Consider the following 24,704-nt stretch of genomic DNA (forward strand, 5'->3'; position numbering starts at 1 on the left):
TTAATAAAAAAAAAAATCTCTGGAGCCATCCATATCTCCCACCTCCACTCACACCCCACACTCATCCCCCCCAAGCAAGTGTTACCAGCAATACTTTCAATACATTCCGCACCCAAACTTCCACCACTGCCCACACCACAGGGCTCAAGCCCTGGTTCTCTTTTGCCTGGAGACTAATTTCCCCATTTGCCCTCCCTATGTTTCTTCTTCACCAGGGTCCAGAGTGATTCTTCCAAGAGAGAAGTCAGATGGCCTGTCCCACTTCACACCCTTGAACAGCTTCCTGTCACCTTCAGGATAAAATCCCTGTCCTTCCTCCATGGCCCGGTCCAGCTTACTTCCCAGCACCAAGTCTCAGTCACTTTTAGGCGCTGTGCCTGTATTCCTGCCTCAGGACCTTTGCATGTGCCATTCCCTCTGCCTAGATGCTATTCTCCCCTATAGTCACATTGTTCACAATGTGTATCAGTTTATTCAGGTCTCTACACAAGAACTTTCCCTTCGGGGAAGCTCCACCTGACCACCCTACCTGTAACCATGCTCCCATTTCTCTTGATCTCTTCACCCGTTTTATTTTTCTTTATTGCACCTATCACTGCCTGACCCTTTCCCTTGACTACACACACATACACACAAACAAACACACACACACAAGCACATTGTTGATTCATCTCCCTCACTAAAATGTGACCTCCATGAGCACAGGGACTTAGCCATATCACAGATGTATTCCTGGCACCTGGAAAATGCCTGGCACATAGTCGATACTCAATAAGCAACTGTTGAATGAGTGAGTGATCCTCCCTACAGCCCCTTATTTAAAGATGAGGACAGGCTAGAGCTGAAAGGTGGGTCACATGACTAGTAAGCAGAAGGGGCTGGCCTGAAACCCTGAGCGGCAGGTTACAGTCTGGTTTGTCCCCTGGTCCCAGCTGGCACCACCGCTGGTCCCGTGAGCAGGTGAACAGCATCACGGGCAATGTGTTCGCAGCCCATCAGAGAGGGCCACACCTCCTGCTCTGTTCATCACTAATGTAAAATTCACAAACCATGGATATGTTGCAGTGAAGAATACGTACTCTGACCCAAAGATGGACACAGAGTGAAGAGGCCTGAAATCCCGTGTCTCTCACAAGCTTGCAGACCTTGGTCAAGTCCTTCAGCCTCCCAGGGTGATCCCTGCTTTCCACACCCCATGTCCAGAGACGAGCTCTGAACCTCTGAACTAAGCCACTTGCAAAAAGCGTGGGCACCTATAGCCAATCCGACTTAGGACGTGCCTCCAGGAGGAGGGGACTCCAGGAGGAGGTGACCTGCTTCTAACTCACCGCTCAGAGGTATCTGGACGCCTACTTGAGCAACACTCAGTGTTTAAGGGTAGAGCTGGGACAGGAACACAAGCTACGTTCTCTATGCCTCAGAAATGACGAGTTGTTGTTTTTTTTTTAAATGGGCTGAAATCACCAATAAGCTGGAACAATGAAGCGCTCTGAAGTTGAAAAATGCTTTGCTCAATGCTAATAATATTTTGGCAGTGACAGTTTTGAAGATCTATCACAGCTATTCTTTTCAGAAAAAGTAATAGCTCCTTTGAGGAAAAATTATATTCTCAAAATTAGAAGGCTTTTATAAAATAAATCCTGATTAAAGAGGCTATGTTTCAATGTAATCATGTAGTCCGTGTCTATGAACATGTGAGGCATGGGGCTTGGCACTGACAGGGGACAGAGAAATAAAGAGTAATAGAATGTAATCGTCGCTGCCCTCGGACCAGCCACAGTCTGATGTGGGAGGTAAAAACACACAAGGTGTGCTACAGGGAGAAGCCCAGGGAGGAGAGGCAAGAGATGTGAGTCCCTACTACACATCTGTGCACCTTGTATAAAATTTCATCTTGCTCCATTCATTCATTCATTCATTCAGCAGATCTTTATTGAGCACCTACTATGTGCCAGGCACGGGGCTAGAACAGACCAGGAGCTTGGTTCTCATATGATATTCCTAAGTCATGATGAGGGATGCTGTAATCTTGCAGAGGCAAAGAAGCAGGCCCACACAGGTTGTGTAACTCGTCCGAGGAGCCCTACTAGAAAAAGGTAAGGACATAGCAGGGTGTAGACTGTTGGCTCTAGATGCTGTGGTCATGTGGGATAGGTATTCAGGGCAGATGGGTAGGGGTCTAGATCACAGGGCTAATGGGTTGGGGTCTAGACTACAAGGCTGACTCTGGCACGGGGGCTCATGTAACCTCAGGGAACAAGCAGGGTCTCCAGGAAGCCTGTTCTGGACCAGACAGTATGACATTGGAGCTGAATGGGAAACAAACAGGGAAAACAGCCCACGTTTAAGGTCTAATTGGTTGGGATTTATGATTATAATCTGGGCATTCTGCCTGCAGAGCCTGTGCTCTTAAATACTATGTTATAATTTTAAAAATAAGAGACCCTTCTTACTCTGTCTCTCACATTAGTTTGCCACGAAACTTGTCTTTATTAATTCTCACATCCGGCCCAAACCCTATTCACCTCATCACGGCCAACCAGTGTCACCAGGGGAGACCACAGCTTCCTGGCCACCAAAAACCAACTAGCTCCAACCATTTCCAAATACGGTGCTGTCTTTCAGAGTGTCTGGCAACTTCTAGCACCTCCCTTGCTTCTGTCCCTGTATGTGATCTCTTAGAGATGTCTCAGAGCTTCCAAGTAATCCATATCTCATCAACGTAAACTGGAGGCCGCCAGTGACTTGGACACACCCTGTTGCCAAAGTCAATAGTCTTACAAATCCTCCTGCAGTGTGTGATGCTGTTGACAATACCCTTCTTTTTCAAAGTATTACAAGAAAGTTTCAAGAAAACTATCAATCACACTTCAGAAAGATTTACCCCCCAAAATAGAAATTTTATTGGCCATAATCTATAACTCATCTTAGATTGTACACAAATGTATATGACATTTATTGATGTCCTATTACTTAAAAACTCATCTCCTGCTTCTTTGTAATAAAAATCAAAATGAAAGCTAAAGAAGATAATTTACTACTTACCTCAACACCCAATATGCCATATCCATACATCTCTAGATTACCTATGCCCCCCAAAATTATATTTACATGGACATTTGACATAGAACCAACAGCAAAATACCAAAATATTAGCAAATTTGGAGCTGATGCTTCTTTGCTGATAATATTTTCACTTACCAAGAAATGTTCTCTTCTCAAGAGAAATGAACATTCCATCAAGACAATAATGTCTCCCAAGAAGAGACTTTGCTGGTACTTTTTGTTCTCTGGTGACAAGAACCTGGTTTGAATTCATGCATTCATCAAAGGAAGTAATTTCTCACGGTCAAACAATCAGCACACAGCAGGATACATTTTTTAAAGGAAAGCACACTTCATACTCTTTGAGAGTTCTGATGCATGTATCTGGGGCTTCAGAGGTCAATTAATTGATGTAAATTAACCTGTAAATAGTTTTTCCACGACGGAAATGTAGTTTTCCTATGTAAAAAACGTTTTTTTGAGGATGTTCAGAGCTAAATTAAAGAAAACTCCTCATTTCAAGATACCAGCTTTTTTTTTTTGACAAAATTGTGTAATATTTCTTAAGAAGAGACCTGTTTGATATGAAAAACTTATAAGAATNGTTTTTTTGAGGATGTTCAGAGCTAAATTAAAGAAAACTCCTCATTTCAAGATACCAGCTTTTTTTTTTTTGACAAAATTGTGTAATATTTCTTAAGAAGAGACCTGTTTGATATGAAAAACTTATAAGAATGACATGCTCATGGGTCACACATTTGTGCCAGGAAAGTACTCAGCAAGACGCTCAAGGGCATGGGCTTTGGAGGCAGGCAGAGGGCCAGGGATCAAATCCCAGCTCCGATGGTTAATGGTGGGGGCATGCAAGTGTTCACCCTGTTTTCTCCTTGACCTAGTCAAAGCCTCCAGGGACTAAGGGACTGAATTCTGGCCAACGGCACATGGTGGGAGTGACAGAAGATGCTTCCAGGCACTGCTCTCAGAACATTGCATTCTCCAGCTCCCTGTCCCCTCAGCAGTGACTATGAAGGCCACCTCCGGCCAGGGGCCCCTTCCCTGTACAAACAGACCTAGATCCCTGAGTGACCACCTGGAGCGACGTGCCTTCCTCAGACTATGAAATGACAGAAAATAAACTTTTCTTGGGAGCCACCGAGGTTTGGCGATTGACGTATTATTGCAGTACCGTCAAGTGTTACCCTAATATTCTTGGCCAAGCTACAAACTTCCCCATCCCTCAGTTTTCTCATCTATGAAATAGGTATAATTAAGACTGCTGAACTCAGAGATTGTTCTAAGCGCAACCTTGGAAAGCACTTAGCACAGGCCTGGCATGTGGTAAACACTGAATAAACAGTAGCTCTGTGCGCGTGTGTGTGTGTGCGTGTGTGTGTGGCGCGCACATGCGCTGATTGCAGGGAGCGGCTTATTGAGAGGCAGAGCTAGAAGCTAGAAGGGGGAGGGGCTTGTCCTACAGGGAATGAGAACCCAGAAGGTAGAACCCTGCTTAAGAGAACAGCAGGAAGAAGTCAGAAAGTAGACGAGCAAAGAGAGAGGGAGCCAGGGTACCCGAAAGGGTAAGTCTCTTCTAGCTGGGATTAGGATCGTTCTAGGGCATGAGGACGAATGGAGGCCATGGGGAAGGGAAGTGCACAGACCCAGCTCCGCAAAAGGCGAGGAAGGGAAGTTGCTGGGAGTCGGGGAGACCCTGACAGGGGCAGGACAGTGGAGAGACCCCAGCCCACGCGAGGCCACCTCAGGGAACAGAAGGCGAGTCGCTGCAGATTCAAGGACAACAGGAGAGACTGAGGTAGCCGCTATGGTTCTAGAAAGAACTTCTCGGTGGACGGATGTTCTCACAAGTGGAAAACTCCAAGCAAACCACATGCCTTTGAAGCAGATCAGAGAACTACATGATGCAAATGTCAGCGCAGATTGTTTATACTATTTTTTAACGTTGTTTAAACTGTGACCAATGCACAAAGGTATCTGTATCTATATTAAAAATGTATATTGTTTCTTGAAAATTGGGAAGTTTTAAATGTGTGATATTCAGGAAAAATGGGCAACCATTAGAAATAGCTTATTAAACCATAATTTGCTATGATTTATAAATGTGTTATAAGATAGTTTTATTGTTTTTTTTTAAGATTTTATTTATTTATTTGACAGAGAGAGAGACAGCCAGCGAGAGAAGGGAACACAAGCAGGGAGAGTGGGAGAGGAAGAAGCAGGCTCCCAGCGGAGGAGCCTAATGGGGGGCTCGATCCCAGACTGCCGGGATCATGCCCTGAGCCAAAGGCAGACACTTAAGGACTGAGCCACCCAGGTGCCCCAGATAGTTTTGTTGTTCTAATAGAAGAAAAAAAAAAGATGATCATTTTGTAAATCAAGATCGATTTGCCTGCCATCTCTTGGGTTCCTGATGAGTTTACTGGCAATCACCAAACTGTCCCTGAGTCTAAGTAGAATTATCAAAATCCATATTCTTATAATGCAACTCTCTGGCCCTGATGCCAATTGAGAGTCAAAGTATTTTTTATTGTTATTGCTATATTAGAAGTCCAAGGAATATCCTGTATACTATACGTGCCAACTAGCCAGGATGTGCTATTGACATGGAAGATGTTAAGTTGTCTTAGATGATAAAGGTGAAATCCTCTTCCCCACTACGAAGCAAAAAGTAATTACTTATCCTTCTGAAAACTTCAAATCAATGGTTAAACCATGACAGCACAGAAATGCCTGAGAGTCAGCACAGTTACAAGTGTATTAGGCATCCAGTCATTCCTGATTCTGTCGGTAGCTCTGTAGAAGGGGGGATACAGTATAAAGTTTCACATACTCTATATTTACACAAATGGGGTGTTTTCGAAGAAGAAAAATAAAATTTTAGTAAATATGAAATTAGATCCCTATCTCAAACAACATATACAAAAACAAAATTCATAAATTAAAGGCTGGCAAAAAAAATTTTAAATGCTTAGTGGAAAACGTAGGTTAATATCTTTTAGCTTTTCAGGCAAATAAATATTTTCTTAAATGGGCTATAAAATGTAGTAACTAGAGAGGTAAAGTTCACAAAACATAATAAGAATGTCCATTCATCCAAAGAACCCTTAAAAGTGAAAAGACAACTTACAAACTTGGAGAAAATACTTGCAATTCATACAACTGACAAGTGATTAGTATCAAAAAGAAACAAAGGACTCTTAGTAACCAACAAGAACACACACACACATACGCAGGAGCAAGAGATAGAAAAAAAAAAAAAACAGTATTTTATAGAAAAGACACATATGGCTAATAAACACACGCAGAGGAGTTCAGTGTCACGGCTGACCCGCAAAGCCTAGAAACCCTCATGAGACACCTTATTACACCCGTTCAGTTAGCAAAAATTAAAACTTCTGACACGATAAAATATTGAAGGGGTTATGAGTTCATAAAACCAGTTATGCATCACATGTGGGAGTACATATTAGTGCGACCACTTCGGAAGAGTCTGGCATGGCCTCCTATAAGTGATCAATTACACATCCTATGTTCCAGCAATTCCACTCCTAGGTGGATACCTAAAACAGTTTCTAATACATGCACGAAGAAGACACATACACAAATGCCCACGGGGGCGTAGATGAGTGGAATTTTATACAGCGTCCAAACAATATGGATCCATCTCATGAAAAAAGCAAGCTCCAGAGAATGACATGTACGACACTGTAACAGGATTCACACGTGCTCCTGCTTTTATAAATTGAAAGAATTAAAGCAAAACTGAATGCTTCTATAAAAACAGGTAAATATTAAAACTTTATAAAAAGGAAAACAAAGGGCTGATCAACTCAAGATTCAGAGGGACCAGGTGGGGAGGGGAGGTCAAGGGATGGGTTAATGAGGAGACTGTATGATTAGTTATGGAGTTGAACTTCTGGTTTTGATGTTGGTTTCACCAGTGATTGTTACATTATTAAAAGAGCTAAGTAAATATAGAAAAGCAGGCTATGGACAAAATGAGAGAGTGTTACCAACCATGCGTTATAACCATTCCAATTCTGTGCACAGGAATTCCTTTAATAAAATGGAGAAATGCCCTTTGAGAAGAAACTTGGGTAAAATATCAAACTGAAATCATTTCAGTCCAAACAGTGACAAGCTATGCCCACTGACCGGACTGAGACTATTCACAGAAGGTTCTTTATTTGTTCTGACATTATTTATAAAAGAGAAATTGAAAACATCTTAAAGATCCATCACTAGAGGAATGGTTTAAAACATGAGGCCATGTTCATATGCTTTCATTAATTCACCTTATCAACACCTTGAGTGAGTGCCCATGATTTGTCAGACCCTGCAGGATACAGCAATGAGCCAAACTGATTCAGGCCCCCTCCCATGAGGTTAATGCTGGTGGAGAAAACAGGCGGTAATCAAAAGATCACACATGTAAATGCATACTGAAAACAGATGAAGGCTGTCAAGGGAAGGAGCACACAGTTAATGAAAGAGGAAAAGGCGGGGAGACTAGCTTGCAGCATTTAGTGAGACTTTCCGAGGAGAGGGGGCATTTCACAGAGGTCTGAAACAAAAACCTGGGGGAGCTCCCCAGGCCAAAGGAAGGCAGGAGGAAGAGCCATCCAGGCACAAAGAAGAGAGGTGGGCCCCACAGCAGAAGGTGCTCACTCCGGCTGTCAGGGACATGAAAGGCCAAGGTGGCCAGGCCCAGAGCAAGGTGGGCAGTGGGGTGAGATGGGGCTGGAAAGGTGGGCGAGCGACAGATCACAGACCAAAGAGCAATGGGAAGAAGGGACTTAAGCAGGAAGACAACCACATCAGATCTGCATAGGAAAATGATCACCTGCCACCAGTGGAGAAGGGGGGGTTTGGGGACAAAAGCGGGGGCCCATTTTGGCACGATCACTCTGGTTCAGCATGCAGCACAGTCAGGACTGCATGGACAAGCAGTGGGAGGTGACCTCAGCAGCACAGACAAGGGCCAGAGGCAGCTAGCCTAGGGGTGGCAGCAGTGGGGCTGCAGAGAGGGTGCCGGATTTGAGAGGTCTCTAGGTGGTAAAATGGAGAACACCTGGAGATGGAAGGGGTGTGGACAGAGAGGGAGAGGGAGGCCCCTTGGCTGACTTGCAAATGTCTGGCTTATAGCAACAGAAGGAACACTGGAAGCTGAGCAGAGTGGAATGGGGACACAATGAGCTTGGTTTTGCAAATGGCAGAGCTTAAGGTGGCCTGGGACATCCAAATGCGGATACCAAGTAAGCAGTGGGTCAGTGAGTTTGGAGGAAGTCTGACCTGGAGATACAAGTTTAGGAGACACACTATAAAATTGTTAAAATGAATGAGGCAAATCCATACATATTGACATGAAAGGTTGTCTACGATCTACTGGTAAATATACATGGAATAAAGCAAGTTATAGAACAGTATGTATACAATAATCACTTCTTTTAAAGAAGCATATAGAAAAATACCTAATCATCTGATGTGCAAGAGAAAGACACACACACACACACAGACAAAAAAAAATCTGGAAAGAATCTACCAGATTATTAACCTATCCCCATGATTGATGCTTTGGGTTGGGAGAGATGAGTTAAGTTCACTTTTTTGTCTATAAACTTTTGCAGCACTGGGCCCTGTTTCTTATAATGAACACTTCGTCACTCCAGCTGCCCCTTCACTCCATCTCTCTGCCCTTCCCCAACTCCTACCTCACTGTGAATCCCCACCCAGAGGCAGATGTTGGCAACAGAACAAGACAGAAAAGGAAAGGTGATGCCAGTTTTATATGCTATTTGATGGTGTTAAAAAAAAAAAAAGGAGGAATTTGATGTTTACTTTTAAGCTGCATCGAAACAGCTGTATCGGAATGTTCGCTGGTAAATGCCCTCCCTGCTCCTTGAGGGTTAACGATCAAGTTGGCTGAGCAGTAAGTCAATTAAGATGACTGCAGAACACAGATGTCTGGGGACACTGGCTTGCGCTCTCCTACTGGTTACCCATTGGGCTCCAAGGATTCAAAAGTCTCATGTAATACCCACCAGTTCCCCATACTGATCAAGGAATGTTGAAGACCTTCCCCATTGTGGAGAGCAATGTACCAAGAACTTGGCCTAATGATCATACACAAACAAAAGGAAATTAACAAAAATGGGAAGATGAGGTGGCTTTACATAGCAACCTCACGGATTATCCTGGATTTTTCTTGTTATGGTGCATAATCACCCAGCACAGTCCCAGTCCACACACAGTACATATTTGCAGAACTGTTTCCGAAATGTCCAGACCCCTATTTGAGCAAGCATATCATTATCCCAGAACAAAAATGGTGGACCGCTAAGACAGAAGCATCCTAATGTCAGAAAGCCAGCCAAGGAACAGGATGTCTATCCCCATGTGGATTTCCCTCTTCCATTCCCAGGCCTAGGAAGCACAGACTGAGAGAATCAAATGCGATCTTAAAGTGGCCTTGTCTAGCAGCTGGACAATGTATCACTTAGCCCCCCTTACTTAGTAAGAGTATCTTCTATACAGAGATGTATTATAACTAATCTATGGAAATCATACCTGCAAGGCAGACGCAGGTGAAATTGCTCCCATCTTGCTTTTCATTTACATCCACACAGCTGGCATTGTTCTGACAGGGCTTCCGCTGGCAGGCATCAAATTCTTCACAGAAGGTACCCACGTACTGCTCGTCACAACTACAGGAAAAAGTTGCCTAAAACACAAACATACGATGTACGTTACACGAGTCCTCTAAGATGTATGCTTTGGCTGCGAGTCTCAAAGTTCAAAAGCACCGCTCCTTTTTGTAATCATACCAATACTGAATGCTTTAATCACATCATTTATATTTTGATCTGATTAAAATCATAGCTTTGGGAGAAATGGTGTGTATTTCTTTATAGTTTAATCTCAAACATTTATTTTCCTCATTCTTTCTTTATTGATATTTACCCCAACCACTTTCCATCTTACTAAAATAAAAAGTGGAAAAGATGGCTGTGTTTTAAGCAAAAATGAAGTTTTGCTGACCTGCCACGGAAAGGACCATTTTGCTAGAGCTGATATACTGTGCTCCAGCCACTAAAGGAGACGTCATGCCAACCAAGATCCTGCAACATAGAGAGCACTTGTAACAAAGTCTCCTCAAATGCCCTGCTCTGACCACCTTCCAGAGCATCGACAGAATTTACTGAATCACCGTGTAAATCAGCCTCAATGTCAATGTACAGCTATGCAGACGAACTGAGTGCAAGGGAAAACAAAAAGAGTAGAGTTCAAGTAAACGTCTTGTTTGGTTCATGGTATTCCTGTTCTCTCAGTAAAAGACCATAACTCAGACCCAGAGCGTTGCATTTGGTTGGAAGCTTCATTCCTGAGATAGTTGCCAAATCCAAATACGACTGAGCCTTTCTGTTCTTTCTCACACCGTAATGCCTGAGGGTGGTGACCCTGGGCGGGGGGCACTAATCTGGCCCCAAACCCTGTGTGAAGCGTGAAGCAATGTAGGCTGATATCGCAGATCTTCATGAAGAGGGATGTGGAGGAAACAAAGGAGAATGGCATAAACAAAACTTCACACTTAAAAAAATCAAAACAAAACAGAAGAATGCACGTTCTCAGCACTCCCCAAGCCTCCACATCAGGCAGGTGTTCAAATCCCTAAAGTCCAAAGCCCCACCCACAACTTCTCCCCATCCTACCCTTCCTCCCACTTCCCTCTCTCCAGCCCCAGTCCCCTGCCTCTAATCTCAGAGAGAGAATCTCCGCCTCTACTCCAGATGTTGTTAACTCAAAATCCCCACCCAGGACCCTGACCTGTAAACACAGCATGTTGCCCTTCCTCCTGGAAGAGAAAAGGGTTCTCCATTCTTCTCTTTAAATTTTTTTTTTTTGTATCTCAATCAAGCTTAATAGTTCTTGTCCATTTCTTGATAAATGTACTACTGAATATTTAGATTTTTTGTAGCTATTGTTAATGAGCTACAAAATATTTTCCTCATCTTTTCTTGTAATATCCATCATACTTGCTAGCGATTATGACAGGTGCACAAAATGCTAGAGTTCTATTACTGGTCATCACATTGAGCCCTCATTACAGGTCAGCATTTTTAATTGATTCTCTTGAATTTTCTAGATAAAACAACTCCCCCCCTCCGAAATTGCATATCAATTGCAAATAAGGATAACATTCCCCCTCCCTTCTCCAGCCCTCATGGTTGCATTGCTTTTCTAGAGTAAGCTTGATTTCAAAGGGAGATCTGTAGAATTTATCACTAACTAGTAAGCTGGAACGAGGACTGAATTTTAATCAAATGCTATTTTAGTTTCTTGGGAAACAATAATCTATTTCTTTCTGTCTTTGACCTAGCGATACGTGAATGTTTAGAAGCCCTGTCCTCACTCAACCTTGCATTCCTGGAACACCCACAGAGGCATTATGCAAAATCGTATTACGGACGCATTCTATCTGTAGCTATGCATCTGTACTTGCCCCGTCCCGGACAGACAACTTTTCTAAGAAAAACTGTCCCTTGCACATGAGATCATAGTTTATACTATGATGCCCCTTGCCAAAAGTGACTAAACCAGGAGTAGATGGACCCCTGACCTCAGCAACCACGCAAGGGACCCGTCAAACTCGACATTGAGCTCTACCAAACTGCCAGATTTTGTGTAGGTGCGTTTCTTCTGTTAACTGAATATGTTTTGTTTTGTTAAGGGAAGGGGAGAAACCCTCATAATCTGCATAATCAAGTCTTCTTAGGTGTGTTCTTCAATTCTTCATTTATCTCTCATCTTATTCTTCAATTATATCTTAGAAACTCAAACAAGTGGAATAAAAGCAATGGCTTTTCTTAAGTTTGAGTTAAATTTTCTGCCTTCTATTTCCATCCTCTCTCTCCCACCTCTTTGTGGCAAACGGAAATTCCCTCCACCTGCTGGCAATAGCTGACTCCCTATCTGCTTTTTCATGATACTGTGAGGGTTTTTTTTTCCCTTTGTGTGTGTTTGCAGGGACCTTGTAGTTCAAAGCTGGGAGAAACTGCATCAAGGCTATTAGAAAAACAGCTCTTTAAATAGGAAACTCTTTCTCTAGAATTATCTTTTAAGGAAAATCTCGCCCTTGTTGAAATGTGCAACAGAGCACACCTTTGATATTTGCAAGGACGTGTCTGGAGCCCTTTGTGCATCTGCAGATTTGTGACTGCTTTTGAAATGTAAACACTGCCTGCAGGGTACATACAATTCCAAAATGGGCCTCAGCATCATAATAAATTACTGTGTCATTATTTGCGGCAGCTGTCCTCTGAAATTTACTTGGTTTGTATCCAGCAATGCCTATTGCAGATCAATTTCTTTAGCATTTGGGGAATACATTTTGCATATAATTCATCTGTTATGTCTCATGGAAAATATGTTGCTTGTGGAAATAAATTATTAAAAACCCCAAATCAAATATCTTCAAGTTAGCTTTGATTGAATTTAAAACTAAAACAGAAGCCACACATTTTGTTTTGCTTTGTTTTACGCCGGAAGGTTGAAAGAAACTTTAAGAAACTGTTGAAACAATTGTTATTGACCAAGCAAAACACTGAATTGATTCTTAAACTTTGATTGATGGATAAGGAAGAAGATTAACAAATGTTTGCATACCCATGACCATAAAATTCTAGTTAAGTTTTTATGTATTCTATATCATATGGTCCATAAAGTTAGATTTCCTCCTAAGTCTATTTTCTAAGAACAAGAGCTTTCCTACAATATTAAAATGTTTGTTTTAATAGTTTCAAGGAGCGATTTGTAAGAAGCCATGAATATTTACCAGGAAGCTATGTTGTTAGCATCTTTGTTGAGGAAAACTGTTATCACTGGAAGTTGTTAACTGTTATATCAACCTTAAGTTTAACCCAGCACTAATCTAGGTCCAATTGACTTAACCAGCCTAAAAGACAAAACGGATTTACTTAAAATTAGTAGCTTAGAGGGGTGCCTGGGTGGCTCAGTTGGTTGAGTGTCTGACTCTTGATTTTTGGCTCAGGCCGTGATCTCAGTGATGTGGATTTGGAATATAGGTGAAGTTCAGTGGGGTGGAATCTGGAGTCGATGAGCAAGAAAGAATTCTTGGGACGTCTTTGGTGCAAAATGGTGGTTTATTAAAGCATGGGGACAGGACCCGTGGGCAGAAAGAGCGGCTATTCCAAGGTTGTAAGGGGTGTCTGATTATATACCATGGGGTTGGGGGAGGTAAGGAAAAAGGGAGGTTTCAAGAGAGTACTTTCATATGTTAAAGAAGACTCACTGGATACTAGAGGCCTTGTTATTGTCAAGTTAAGGTTGTTTACCCCTCTAGTAAGGCATTAACATGAAGATAGCTGGGAACTTCCTGGAGGCTGCAGATTATAAAGACATTTAATTGTATTTACATTCCCTTCTGGAAGCTAGGTTATTGATAGAAATGCTTTTGTTCTTGTAGACTGCTAAGACATTTGTAAACGGAGGGAGACTCCAGTCTTGCAGGATTATGGTCTCTATAAATTAACTATTTCTTTTTCCTTTAGGGCAACCAGGAGTGCCTGAGGAAGGTTACATACACCCCATGGGGGGCGGGGGTTGCAGGGTGTCAGTTTCTGTTTTGTCCTCAGCTTGCCTTCTGTTCCCTCATCATCAGGGTCGACAGATCAAGCTCACTTCAGGCTCCCCGCTCAGCACACAGTTGGCTCTGCCCCTCCCTGTGCACCCCCCCACCCCGCCCCGAGCTCGCATGCTCACTCTTTCTTTAAAATAAATAAACAAATCTTAAAAATAAAATTGGTAGCTCAGCTAAATTACAGAAGTATATTTCTTGGCAAAATTATTGTATATTTACATGTAAAAGTATTTTTTAATTAAAATGAAAAGTGACCCTCAGAGATTAATCTTAAAACCCAATGCAGAATCTCAATTTTCCCCAACAACTTGAAGTCAAACATTCCATTTGTACATTAATGGAACTTTCTCGGTGGTAGGAAGCTCCCTTTGAAAAGCTGCAGGTTTTAAAAGTTTCAGTCACACCTGTATTCATTTGTTCACCCATATGACAAATATTGACTGAACACCTACTGTGTGCCAGGCACGGTTCTAGGACCTGGAAACACAAAAATGAACAAGCCTGTCTCTTAGGAATGATAATTTAGTGTAGGTGGCTAACGGTAAATGAAATGAACAGGTAAACAGTGGAGTAAATGAGGGGATGAATGCCATGGGGAAAAAGAAATTCGGGAGGGGGAAAACTGGGGCCCTATAAGAAACAAGCCCATTAACCCTCCTATTGTGTTTACTGTAAGGATGCTGGTGAGAACATTCTATGCCACACATTTTGTGCCTCCTTTATAAAGTCCTCCCCAAGAAAAGTCACTCAGTTAAGTGCCAGTAAAAGTTCTGCTAGTGGTGAGAGCTGATGTTTTGTCCTAGTGAACAATGCAGATCATGTGACTGCCCTTTTTTTTTTTCTCCTTTTTGATTTGGCTGCAGCCTGCTCAGTGTCTACTGGAGTTCAACTTCAACAGCCACCTCGAGCTCTGTGACCTCGATGGCTGTGTCCTTTTCCCAGCTTGGATGTTGCATTCTAATTTATCTCTTCTCTGACTGTGACTTATGTTTTTGTACTTTTTAATATTTCAATACTTTATGAAATATGGAGTCAAATGTGTGATAAGTAAGTCCAAATTCCCCAGCACGGCAAGGCCCTTTACAATCTGGCCCATCTCACTTTTTCTGTTTCATTCTCTGCACCTGTCGCTTCTCAGTAAAGCCTAATGGTCATGAACAGATCATCCCACTGAGACACATTTTCTGAAGAGCTTTATTTCTCTCTTTCAGGGTCAGAATTCATCCATTCTATCTTACTCTCTCCCTTAAACAAAGTATACAGAAAATACATTTATCTCTGGTTGGTGTCCCTGTGACATCAGTATGAACATAAAAGTCCCAGCTGACTGGACACTGACTCTCGTTGTTTATAGAGCTTGCTGACGTTGAATTATATCATTAATTGTCCCCACATCTGTCAGGTGGCTGTTATCACATCCATTTTAGGAATTGAGAACAGACTCCACAGGGAGGTCAGATACATTTTGGAAGGTGTCCCAGCCAGCAAGGATAAGGTCAAGGCTTAAATCTGGATCATCAATTCTAAACTCTTCCCACGCAGAGCTGAATATTGTCCTACCGTCACCATGTTGGTCTGTGTGCCAAAGACGCACGTGGGGCGCCTGTCACCCCGACTCTAAAACAAGCCCGACAACTGCAGTATTTTGGCTCTTGCTGCAGACTGTGTGGTTCGTCTCCCTCCTCTCTTGCCGTCTGGCTGCCTTCCTTACTGGCATCGCCGACTATCCTTTTGGTTCATTGATTCTAATTTCTTTTAGTCTTAAGAATAATACCAAATGTAGTCAAGTAAGGTTTCAAAATAGAGTAAAAATATCCTTCCTGAGGGTTGAAAGAAGCGCCTGTACATAAAGGGCCTAATCGTTCCTGAACAGACTTGAAAACTTCGAATGGACGATTTTTCGCCGGGACTGGAGGTCCTTAATGCCCGGGACTTTAGTTACGCGTACATAATAGATGCTCGAGTGTTCGCGTTCGTTGAATTAAGCTGACTTCATAAGGGGCGGCTTGAAGGCAAGGGGTCCAAGGCGAGCCCTGTGCAGGTAAGGGCTCCTCTTCCCCACTTCCCGGTCTAGCCCTGAGGAACTCGTGTTTCGCTAAGACAGCCTCACAGTCACTTACACATTCTTCATCCACATATTCTTACTAAAGGGGACACTGGAACAGAATTTGGAGGGCAATTCCCAAGCCCAAAGGTGAGTAACAGGTCCCTAAACCTCTGAAAAGGGAAAGGAAATTATCTGAGCCGCTCCTGGCTAAAGGACTTTCGGGGCAATTTCCGTTTCCACCAGGGGCCAGCCCGGTTCCAAACGACATCTGGGCTATTCGTAGTTCACCATATGAACATCTGCAAGGTCAAACTCCAGCTAATGAATTGATAATTGCTGGAGATAGGTGACACAGACATGGTGGTTTGCCAAATTACTCTCACTTTGATATATGCTTGAAATTTTCCACAATAAGAAAGTCTGTTGTTTTTATTTTAAGCGTCTGGCTAAGTCCCAAGGAAGGAAAGATAAGACTTTGAAAAATGAGAATCGCACTCAGCATCCTGTGTCCAGCTCCTCCCTGTGGAATCTGCTATTGACTTTATGGCAGGGATGTTGTAGAGAACCTTGTGTGCATGTCACTGAGCCTCCCTCGATGTGAAGTCCCACACCAGAAACTTCTTTCATATCCCAGTGCCAGGAAAAGCCCTGCTTGCCCTAGAGGACTGACTGCTTGTTTTCTCCGGTGGACAACACAAATCATGTAACTGAGCATAGTTCCCTCTAAACAGCAGAGTCTTCGTGAAGCTCAGCCATTTCTGTGCCAGGGGAAGGCTTGGCTGCCTCTCAGCTTCCCCAGCACGCTGAGGTCACAAGCAGGGCACACGCAGCCCAGACCTCGGAGAGGAGAGCAATTCCTGCTTACAGAGCCTATGGGGAAAAGTTCAGGAGACTTCTCTAAGCAAGTTCTCTAGATACCAGCAGGGTCAAGACGTAGACTCTGTTTCCTAGCAATCGAAAGTTCTGGAATCTTTTTGCTCTTTGTTAATGGGGGAGCTCCAAGTGCAACTGTTCATGAAGACGATTGCCCAAGCAGGGGCTTTCTGCAGACACTTTTGCTAAGAGTTACATTGTCTTAAGTGGACTTTAGGAAAAGAAGGCAGTGAGTCCCCATTGTCTCATGCAACAAAGCAGGATCGCTCAGATTCCAGCCTAAGCTGTCCCATCACCCCAAAACACACTGACTCTGAATCTGTGGAGATGGGAAGCGACACAAGCCTCGTCCTGGCAATCCTCAGCCAAGGACCTATTATTCCAGCTCCTAGGAACCTGGCTGGGTGGTCCTTTAGGTCTGAAATCTCATAGCTGATGGTAGGAGTTAGTTGCACAGGTAGGTAGTCAGGCACCTGTATTGTAGCTTAGACAGGACCACACTGACTTCTGCAAAACGTCCTAAAGTAAGGCAATTAACCACAAAGCATTTGTTAATATCACAGGCATAAGCTCCCGGATGTCAGCAAAAAAAGTCCATCAGCTCAGATACATTAACCTAATAGGTAGACAGATACGTGCCCAAAGCCCTGATTGGCACGACTCAGCACACCCTGATTGCTGAACGTAGTTCCACAAAAGAGCTCATAAAAACCCCTAAACTTAGAAACTCGGGGGGCAACCCTCTCAGAACCCCCCCTCCCTCTCGGGGAGCTTTATACTCATGCTCAATACACTTCGCTTTGCTGCCCACCACTCTTTATCTGGTCTACCTCTTCATCCTTCGAGTGGCATAACCAAGAACCGCAGGCACTAAGGGGACAAAAATCCTGTACCACTGACAGACACTGAAACCTAGATAAAAAGCAGTCATCACAGCACACATGTTCATTTGATTCAGCATAGGTGAGCTATAACTAATGGGTCGGAAGACCAATCTATCATGGTCTTTTAGACAGGTAGAATTTAGCCTTTTACTAAGAACATAGATTTGGTAATTCAAGAGACAAAAATGGTTATTTGGATATAAAATTTAAGAGAGTAGCTGAGAATTCTTATTATGATGTGAAAATCCCTACACATGCCTCTTCCTGAGCCCAGGCCACACAGGGACCCCTGGAGCCCAACCGCAGAGACAAAGTTTTGCCCCCTGCTGGGAACACAGTAAATTACCTCAAAGGAAAACTCATTATGAATTACATTTTTTAAATTCTTGTCTGTTGGCTGGGTCTTACTGTTCATTCACTACACATGGAATTTAAACAACAACCTCACATTGCTTATAGCTCAAAATCTTATTTTTAAACACACTATCCTCTTCTATTTGGATTCATTAATTGCAAACACAGCAGCTTATTTAAAAAGAAAAACAGAGGCTTAGAAAACATGCAGATCATCTGAACATGAAATTCAAAACTTGACATTCATGCATTCCTAGAATTCATTTCTTTGGCTTAAATGTTAAAATCTGAAATACAGGAGCAATAAGAAATGAACCCTGGTCTTTCCCTCCAAAGGACACTGAAGTTTACTCTATTCCTCAAGGGAGAAGAAAGTAAATGTCGTTCAGGAAATTTTGTAAAAGGCTTTCTCTCTCAAAGTGGATATATGGATTGGCAGAATGGAGACATTCAAAAGTAGTTTCTAACCATATCCTGGCAACTTCTGTGTTCTCGGCATGCTGAGCACGGCCATAATTAGGCATAAGATTTCCATGTAATCAGCCTGGATCTTCAGTTCACCAGTATCTGTGTATTTATTTGATAAAAAGTGCTAATCCATTAGCAAAAGTAAAGTTTGACTTAAAAAAAAATGAACGTCACTGAAAATTCATCTTTTATTGAATTTCCCTATTAAAAAAACCAACCTGATCCAATAAGTAAATGACATACCATTCTAATTTCTTATTTTAAAATTCCATTTAGTCTCCTTCTTATTTCCTTTGCTACATGAAAAGAAAATGGTAAAGAAAAAGCTTTAATAAAATGGACACTTTGATGTATAAATTATTGATGAGAGGGACTTACTGAAGAATAAAGACCTTTCCTACCATCTTCCTCAAGCTACCTCAGATGGAAAACCCACTTTAAGTTACATTTTTTTAAAGATTTTATTTATTTATTTGAGAGAGAGAGACAGATAGTGAGAGAGAGCACGAGCAGGGAGGAGAGGGAGAAGCAGGCTCCCCACTGAGCAAGGAGCACGACATGGGGCTCGATCCCAGGATGCCAGGATCATGACTTGAGCCGAAGGTAGACGCTTAACCAACTGAGCCATCCAGACATCCCTGAGTTACATTTTTAAGTGTAAAGCAAAGATAATGAACCAGTGGTAAATTCTTCTAAAGATGGGAAGCCAGTGGGGACGGGGCAGGTACCCAACCACCATTTATTGAAGAAAGGCCCCGCCATATGCTAAGTACCATTCTGAAGATCTGCTTAATCCTCCCAACAGTCTTGCAAGATCAGAATGATTTTTCTATTTCACCAAGGAAGAAACAGTTCAGAGACTTAAGTACCTTGCTCAAGGTCACACAGCTAGTCAGAAACAGTGGGAGGTGGTTTTAGTCTCCTTGCAAAGACATTTCTTACAATTTAAGATATTTGGAAATGCAAGGAATCGAGTTACAAAGTAGGAGGGGTGGGGTTCGAACACCATTCTGAGAAGGGGGATGATGGAAGCATTCATGCGCTGATTTGGAATTTGAAGGGGCTGGCTTCCAAAGGCCTCTTGAAATCTTAGATCTCAGGCACCTCAGTTTCAGTCCCATAGAGGCCACAAGTCCCCACTACCCCTCTCCTCCTGCAACTGACTGCATGCCTCCCTGGGCTGCAAACAAACCCCTCACGGGTTTCTTTCCTATTCTCACCGCATCCCTGTGCTCAGGCTGCCATAACACAGGACCACAGACTGGGAGGCTCGAACAACAGAAGCCTACTCTCTCACACTCTAAACACAGGAAAAATCAAAACTCAGGTGTCAGCAGGGTTGGTTTCTTTGGAGGCCCCTCTCCCTGCTCATGGATGGCTACCTCCTCCCTGTGTCTCCACAAACCTTTTCCTTAGTGATGGTCTGTGTCCTACTCTCTTCTTCTTGTAAGGACGCCAATCACCTTGGATGAGGGCCCCACCCATATGACCTTGTCTCACCTTGACTATCTCTTTTTTTTTAAGATTTTATTTATTTATTTATATATTTAGAGAGGGCACAAGCAGGGGGGAAGGGTAAAGAGAGGGAGATCATCTCAAGCAGACTCCACACTGAGCACAGAGCCCAACGTAGGGCTTGATCTCATGACCCTGAGATCATGACCTGAGCCGAAATCAAGAGTCCAGCACTTAACCAACTGAGCCACCCAGGTGCCCCTTGATTGTCTCTTTAAAGGCCCAATCTCCCAGTACAGTCCTATTCTTAGGTCATAGGGGTGAGGGAGTCAACATGTGAGTTTTGCCAGATCAGCCCAGGACAGATATGCACCCTCTCTGGTTTATTCCTCCAACTATTTTCGGAGCAATCTTCCTCAAATGCTGCTTTTAGTCCTTCACAAATATTTCATGCTTTTGTAAGGAAGTCATGATCCTACAGGATACTTTGAACAACAGCCTTCTGGAGAGGTTGGCAATATACACACAGCGACATTTAAGACACAGGTCATGTGCTCCAGGAATTGACAAGCTAGTTAGAGAAATACATCTATGTCACTGTCATCACCACTACCATCGTCATCATCTACATTTACTGAACACTCAATACTTGCTCTTAGAAGGGCTTTGCAAAATGCAGTTATCCTCATTGTTACTGCTATCCCAGTGTTATATTTGAGGAAACTGAGGCACAGAGAGGATGAGTAAATTGACCAAGGTCTGCTGGCTAATAAGTGGAAGAGTTGAAATGTGAGCCTAGATAATCTGATTCTAGCATCTTCCCTCTATTAAAAGAAACGACATTAACAGTAAACCACAGTGCTCAGATAGCTGGGGAGCCCACACAGGAGCTGGCTGCATCTGGCCCACGTTAAAGGTACAATATTTACTCCCTTAGTCAGAACTCCCAGCTCCCTGCCCTGACTGTTTCAAACACTGATTGCTCTGGGTCTCTCCTTAGGTCAGTCCTGAGTGGCAGCTTTTGTCCTTTTATAGATGAGCCATTGAGGACTCAAGACCCTTGTCACCCTCTGACACCCAAAATCTGGAGATGGGGAGACAGGCCACCTGCTGTGTGATGTCCATCTTAATGACAGGTGTCCTGCCCGACACACTCCTTTCTTCTCTCCTTCCCCTTCCCTGTTTCCCTGTTTCTCGTCATGCCCGTTGGACTCCTCACAAAGGTGGTCAATTACAGTCATGGGCCACGGCTAACCAAAGGGTGTGCGCCCCACTTCCAGTTTTCAGCAGTGTGAGGGTCTTCCTCTGTGCATGTACAACTAGCCTAGCTTGATTTTCCCATCGGACCTATAATTCTTCTTTGCCTCCATCTTCACATCTGTCTTCCTCCTCTATAGGTTGTTTTGTAGGATAGGCTCAAATCCAATCCAAGAGAGAGAAGGGGAACAAATAAGCAAAACCCAGAAGAGAAGGCCTAAGGGATCAGTTCAGCCTTCATTATGGGAGGGAAAGCAATTTTTCAGCCCCTTGTTCTCCTTTCGAAATAAGAATGTTTCACAGGTGAAATAAGATCGGGTATCATAACCTAAACTCCCAAAGATTTGTCTTGATTATATGATCCCTGAGACCATAGAATTTGACTAAAAACATTTCCTCAATATTTTATTCAGAGTCCCTGATCTAACAAATGCATTTCTTACTTTATTGAATTTACAGGCACCCAAATTGAAGTAAAACCAACAAAGGTGGGAAGGTCCTATCATTCATTTTAATTAAATCTTATCTCATTAAACATTTGCTGCTTTCATCATTTTCATCCTGAACAAAAGGCAGGTTATATCTAATAACTGTGTTTTTCCAAGATAATTAGAAAAGAATTATTCTAATAATTTCCAGGAAAAGCTCATCAAACTATCTAACTCAGGGTGCCAAAAGAATTACTGAAGTTCAGAGGCATGACAAATCTTGCTTGCTTTCAAACTATTTTTACTAATCTACAGTATTCACATGAAATGATCCCTTCCATTGGAATAGTTTAATCCCCCAAGTCCGAGTAAGAAAGAAAAGTCTGCACACAGATTTTGAATATAGGAACATGAACACTGCTCATATCTTCCTTTCAAAATTTCTTGGTCAATATATCATATTTTAACCATTTTGATGCTGGTAGTTTCTTTTCTATTGCACGTATGACTCTTAGAATAGGACACTGGATTTTGATTCTTTCTTAGGAAAAAAAGAAAATGCATACTTAACTTCCTGGAGCCTCAGGATCCCCATCATCAGATGCTGTGATGAAATGTCCACGTCAAAGGACTGTGGGGTACGGAAGCCCTTAGGCTAAGCATAGATCCATATAAGTGCTGGAAAAAAACCATTAAGTTCTTGGGCATCTGGGTGGCTCAGTCGGTTAAGTGTCTGCCTTCAGCTCAGGTCATGATCCCAGAGTCCTGGGATTGAGTCCTGCATTGGGCTCCCTGCCCAGCGGGGAGTCTGCTTCTCCCTCTGCCCTTCCCTCCTGCTTGTGCTCTCTTTCTCTCTCTGTCAAATAAATAAAATCTTAAAACAACAACAACGTTAAGTTCTCTTCCTCTTTCATGTGCATAGGCTCTGACACAGGCCGATACATCTTATCATGAGGCTGCCATACATGACAGTCCCCAATGTAGGAATCAATCTCAAATAATTTTCCTAATTATAATTTTTAGATGCTCATGTTGGAAAGGGAAAAAAAAAAAACCCTATCAGCTGGCCCAAATTCCTATCTTCTCTGGGGGACACATAAATGGGCTTTTGCTAAGGAATAGGTCTCCAAGTCATTTATGTCATCAGATGAGTGCTTCCAGAGCTACTCAGGCTCCCCTAAAATAAAAGCAGTTTTGTGTATTTAGCATAACATCTGTCTCGGACGATGGGCTCAAAGGACACCAGCCTCCCCTGTGTCTAAACCGGGGAAAAATGAAAACCAGACACAGGGCTCAGATTTGCTAACAAATCTCACCTCCCAAACCCAGCTCCTTGTTCTCATATTCAACACCTAGAATGATCTGCTATTCTCTCCTCTACTAAAACCAACCCCTCAGGAAACTAAGTTACTCCAGTTTTAATGACAGAGAAAACCTTAGTGTGATACCATTTTAGGGAAATTTGCATTTAAATAGGAAATCAGGCCTTTATTACACAGGAATTAAGCTCAAATAACAGGCTTCCAGGCATCCCTCCAGACTGGTGTGTCAAGAAAATTGGGGCTGAAAGGACCTCCCTAGACATCCTTGATGCGCACACCCCCTCATTCCTGCCCCAGCCCCCTGCCTTCTGTCCAACGGCACGGGCAGCTACACTGAACCAATGTCAAGTTACTTTTATTTGTTAAAAGCATTTTTTGAAAAATCAAGAATTTTTGGTTCAGAAGTAAAGACCTTCGTATTAAACATTTTAATATAATTTTTTCTCTTCTCACTACTGCTGGCTGATAACTATGGTTTTTATTTTTTAGACGACCCTTTTAACAAGGTTCTCTTTGGGGAGCAATTACATATTCATGAGTATTTCTGGCTAAAAGTGATATTTGTCAACAATTTTATTTTTTTTAACTGCAAAATTAAAAATACATGTAGCTAAACCACACTTCAAAAACGATGGGTAAGAAGGAAGGCAAACGGCCAATTGCACATTTATCAGAGCCCAACGGCACCAACTCTTATTACAGCACAAGTCTTAAAAACAAAGCAAAACCCCCAAAAAATGCTAGTGTATAGAGTACATGCTGGTGACTTGGATTCAGAAATTCTAGCATCAACTTTTTCCCAACAATTATCCTTCAATATTGGAACTCTGAGAAGGAAGTTAAACATGAGTCTAGCCCCAGATGATTTCCACTACCATCAATTAAAACCCATTGTGCTGGCCAGAAGCGTTCCTGAGTAGTTCAAAAGAGGATGAGTGGAAGCAGAAACTTCCAAGGATAACAGGGTTGGAGCACCAGGTGCCACGAGGGCCACAGGAAGGTGGCTGGTCATGGAGGTAACAAATGCCATTTTTATCGGCTGGGGATCATAGGCGCCCTCTTTTATTTGTGGGCTTTACAAAACGCTTCCACGTAAATGATCTCATGTCAGATTCCACTAGGATGCTTTCCAGCACCTATATGGAATCTGTGCTAGGCCCTGGTCTTGCATGTGCCTCGGCTCTGTGATGTGACACTGTCTGTGGCTCTGCGACGTGGACACTGTCATCATTCCCATCATTGGGATAAGGCCCATCGCCTTAATGGCCTCCCGGCTCCCTGTTCAAACACTGGCTTTCACAGGTGCTAGTCGCACATCGTTGTGATTATAAGGCTCTGGGGAATTAAGCAAGTCAGTATCAGTAAGTACCAGAGTCAGACCTTGACCCCTGATCTGCCTCCATGTCCACCAGCTGCCACAGAGCCATGAAGCCTCATACTTCCTCAGCATGGTCTGTACCAATGTGGAAGTCCACACTGACATTGTCTGGACCAAGTACAGGGACGGCTCTCCTCAAACACATGGGTATTTGCTGTCGCCCTGAATTCTCTCTCCAGCTAGGTGACAAAAATGATGCCTTCACATGCTCCCTACTGATGGAAATGAAGCTGTATGTTAGTCCCTTTGGAAGTACGATAACGTTTTGAAATTTCAGCCCTTACTGAAATCACGTAAGCTACTCCCCGAGAGTCTCTATATCTGCATGCAAAAATTTGGGTGAAGAAAATGTCCACATCTCAGGGCCGTGGTAAGTGGAAGATCCTTTCTACCAGGATCCAGCCACACAACTGATGTCTCCAACCTGTGAATTTCAACCAAGCTGCATCTAATGGGGTGTATTCGATTAAATTGTAAAATGAATTGTTCTTTCGGTAGAAAATGGAGGTATGATATTATAC

The 24,704-nt window shown here is 42.9% G+C and overlaps 1 protein-coding gene across 1 annotated transcript in view; it reads right to left on the bottom strand.

The window, feature by feature from the left end:
• Positions 1-24,704, bottom strand: part of DNER (delta/notch like EGF repeat containing) — a gene marked incomplete at its 5' end in the record, with an annotated part of 319,258 nt that overhangs the window by 117,261 nt on the left and 177,293 nt on the right. The window contains 1 exon segment of the mRNA XM_034655313.1: positions 9,628-9,781. Coding sequence (XP_034511204.1) covers positions 9,628-9,781 — 154 coding nt within the window.

This window comes from Ailuropoda melanoleuca, chromosome 2, assembly GCF_002007445.2.
Source record: "Ailuropoda melanoleuca isolate Jingjing chromosome 2, ASM200744v2, whole genome shotgun sequence".
NCBI lineage: Eukaryota > Metazoa > Chordata > Mammalia > Carnivora > Ursidae > Ailuropoda > Ailuropoda melanoleuca.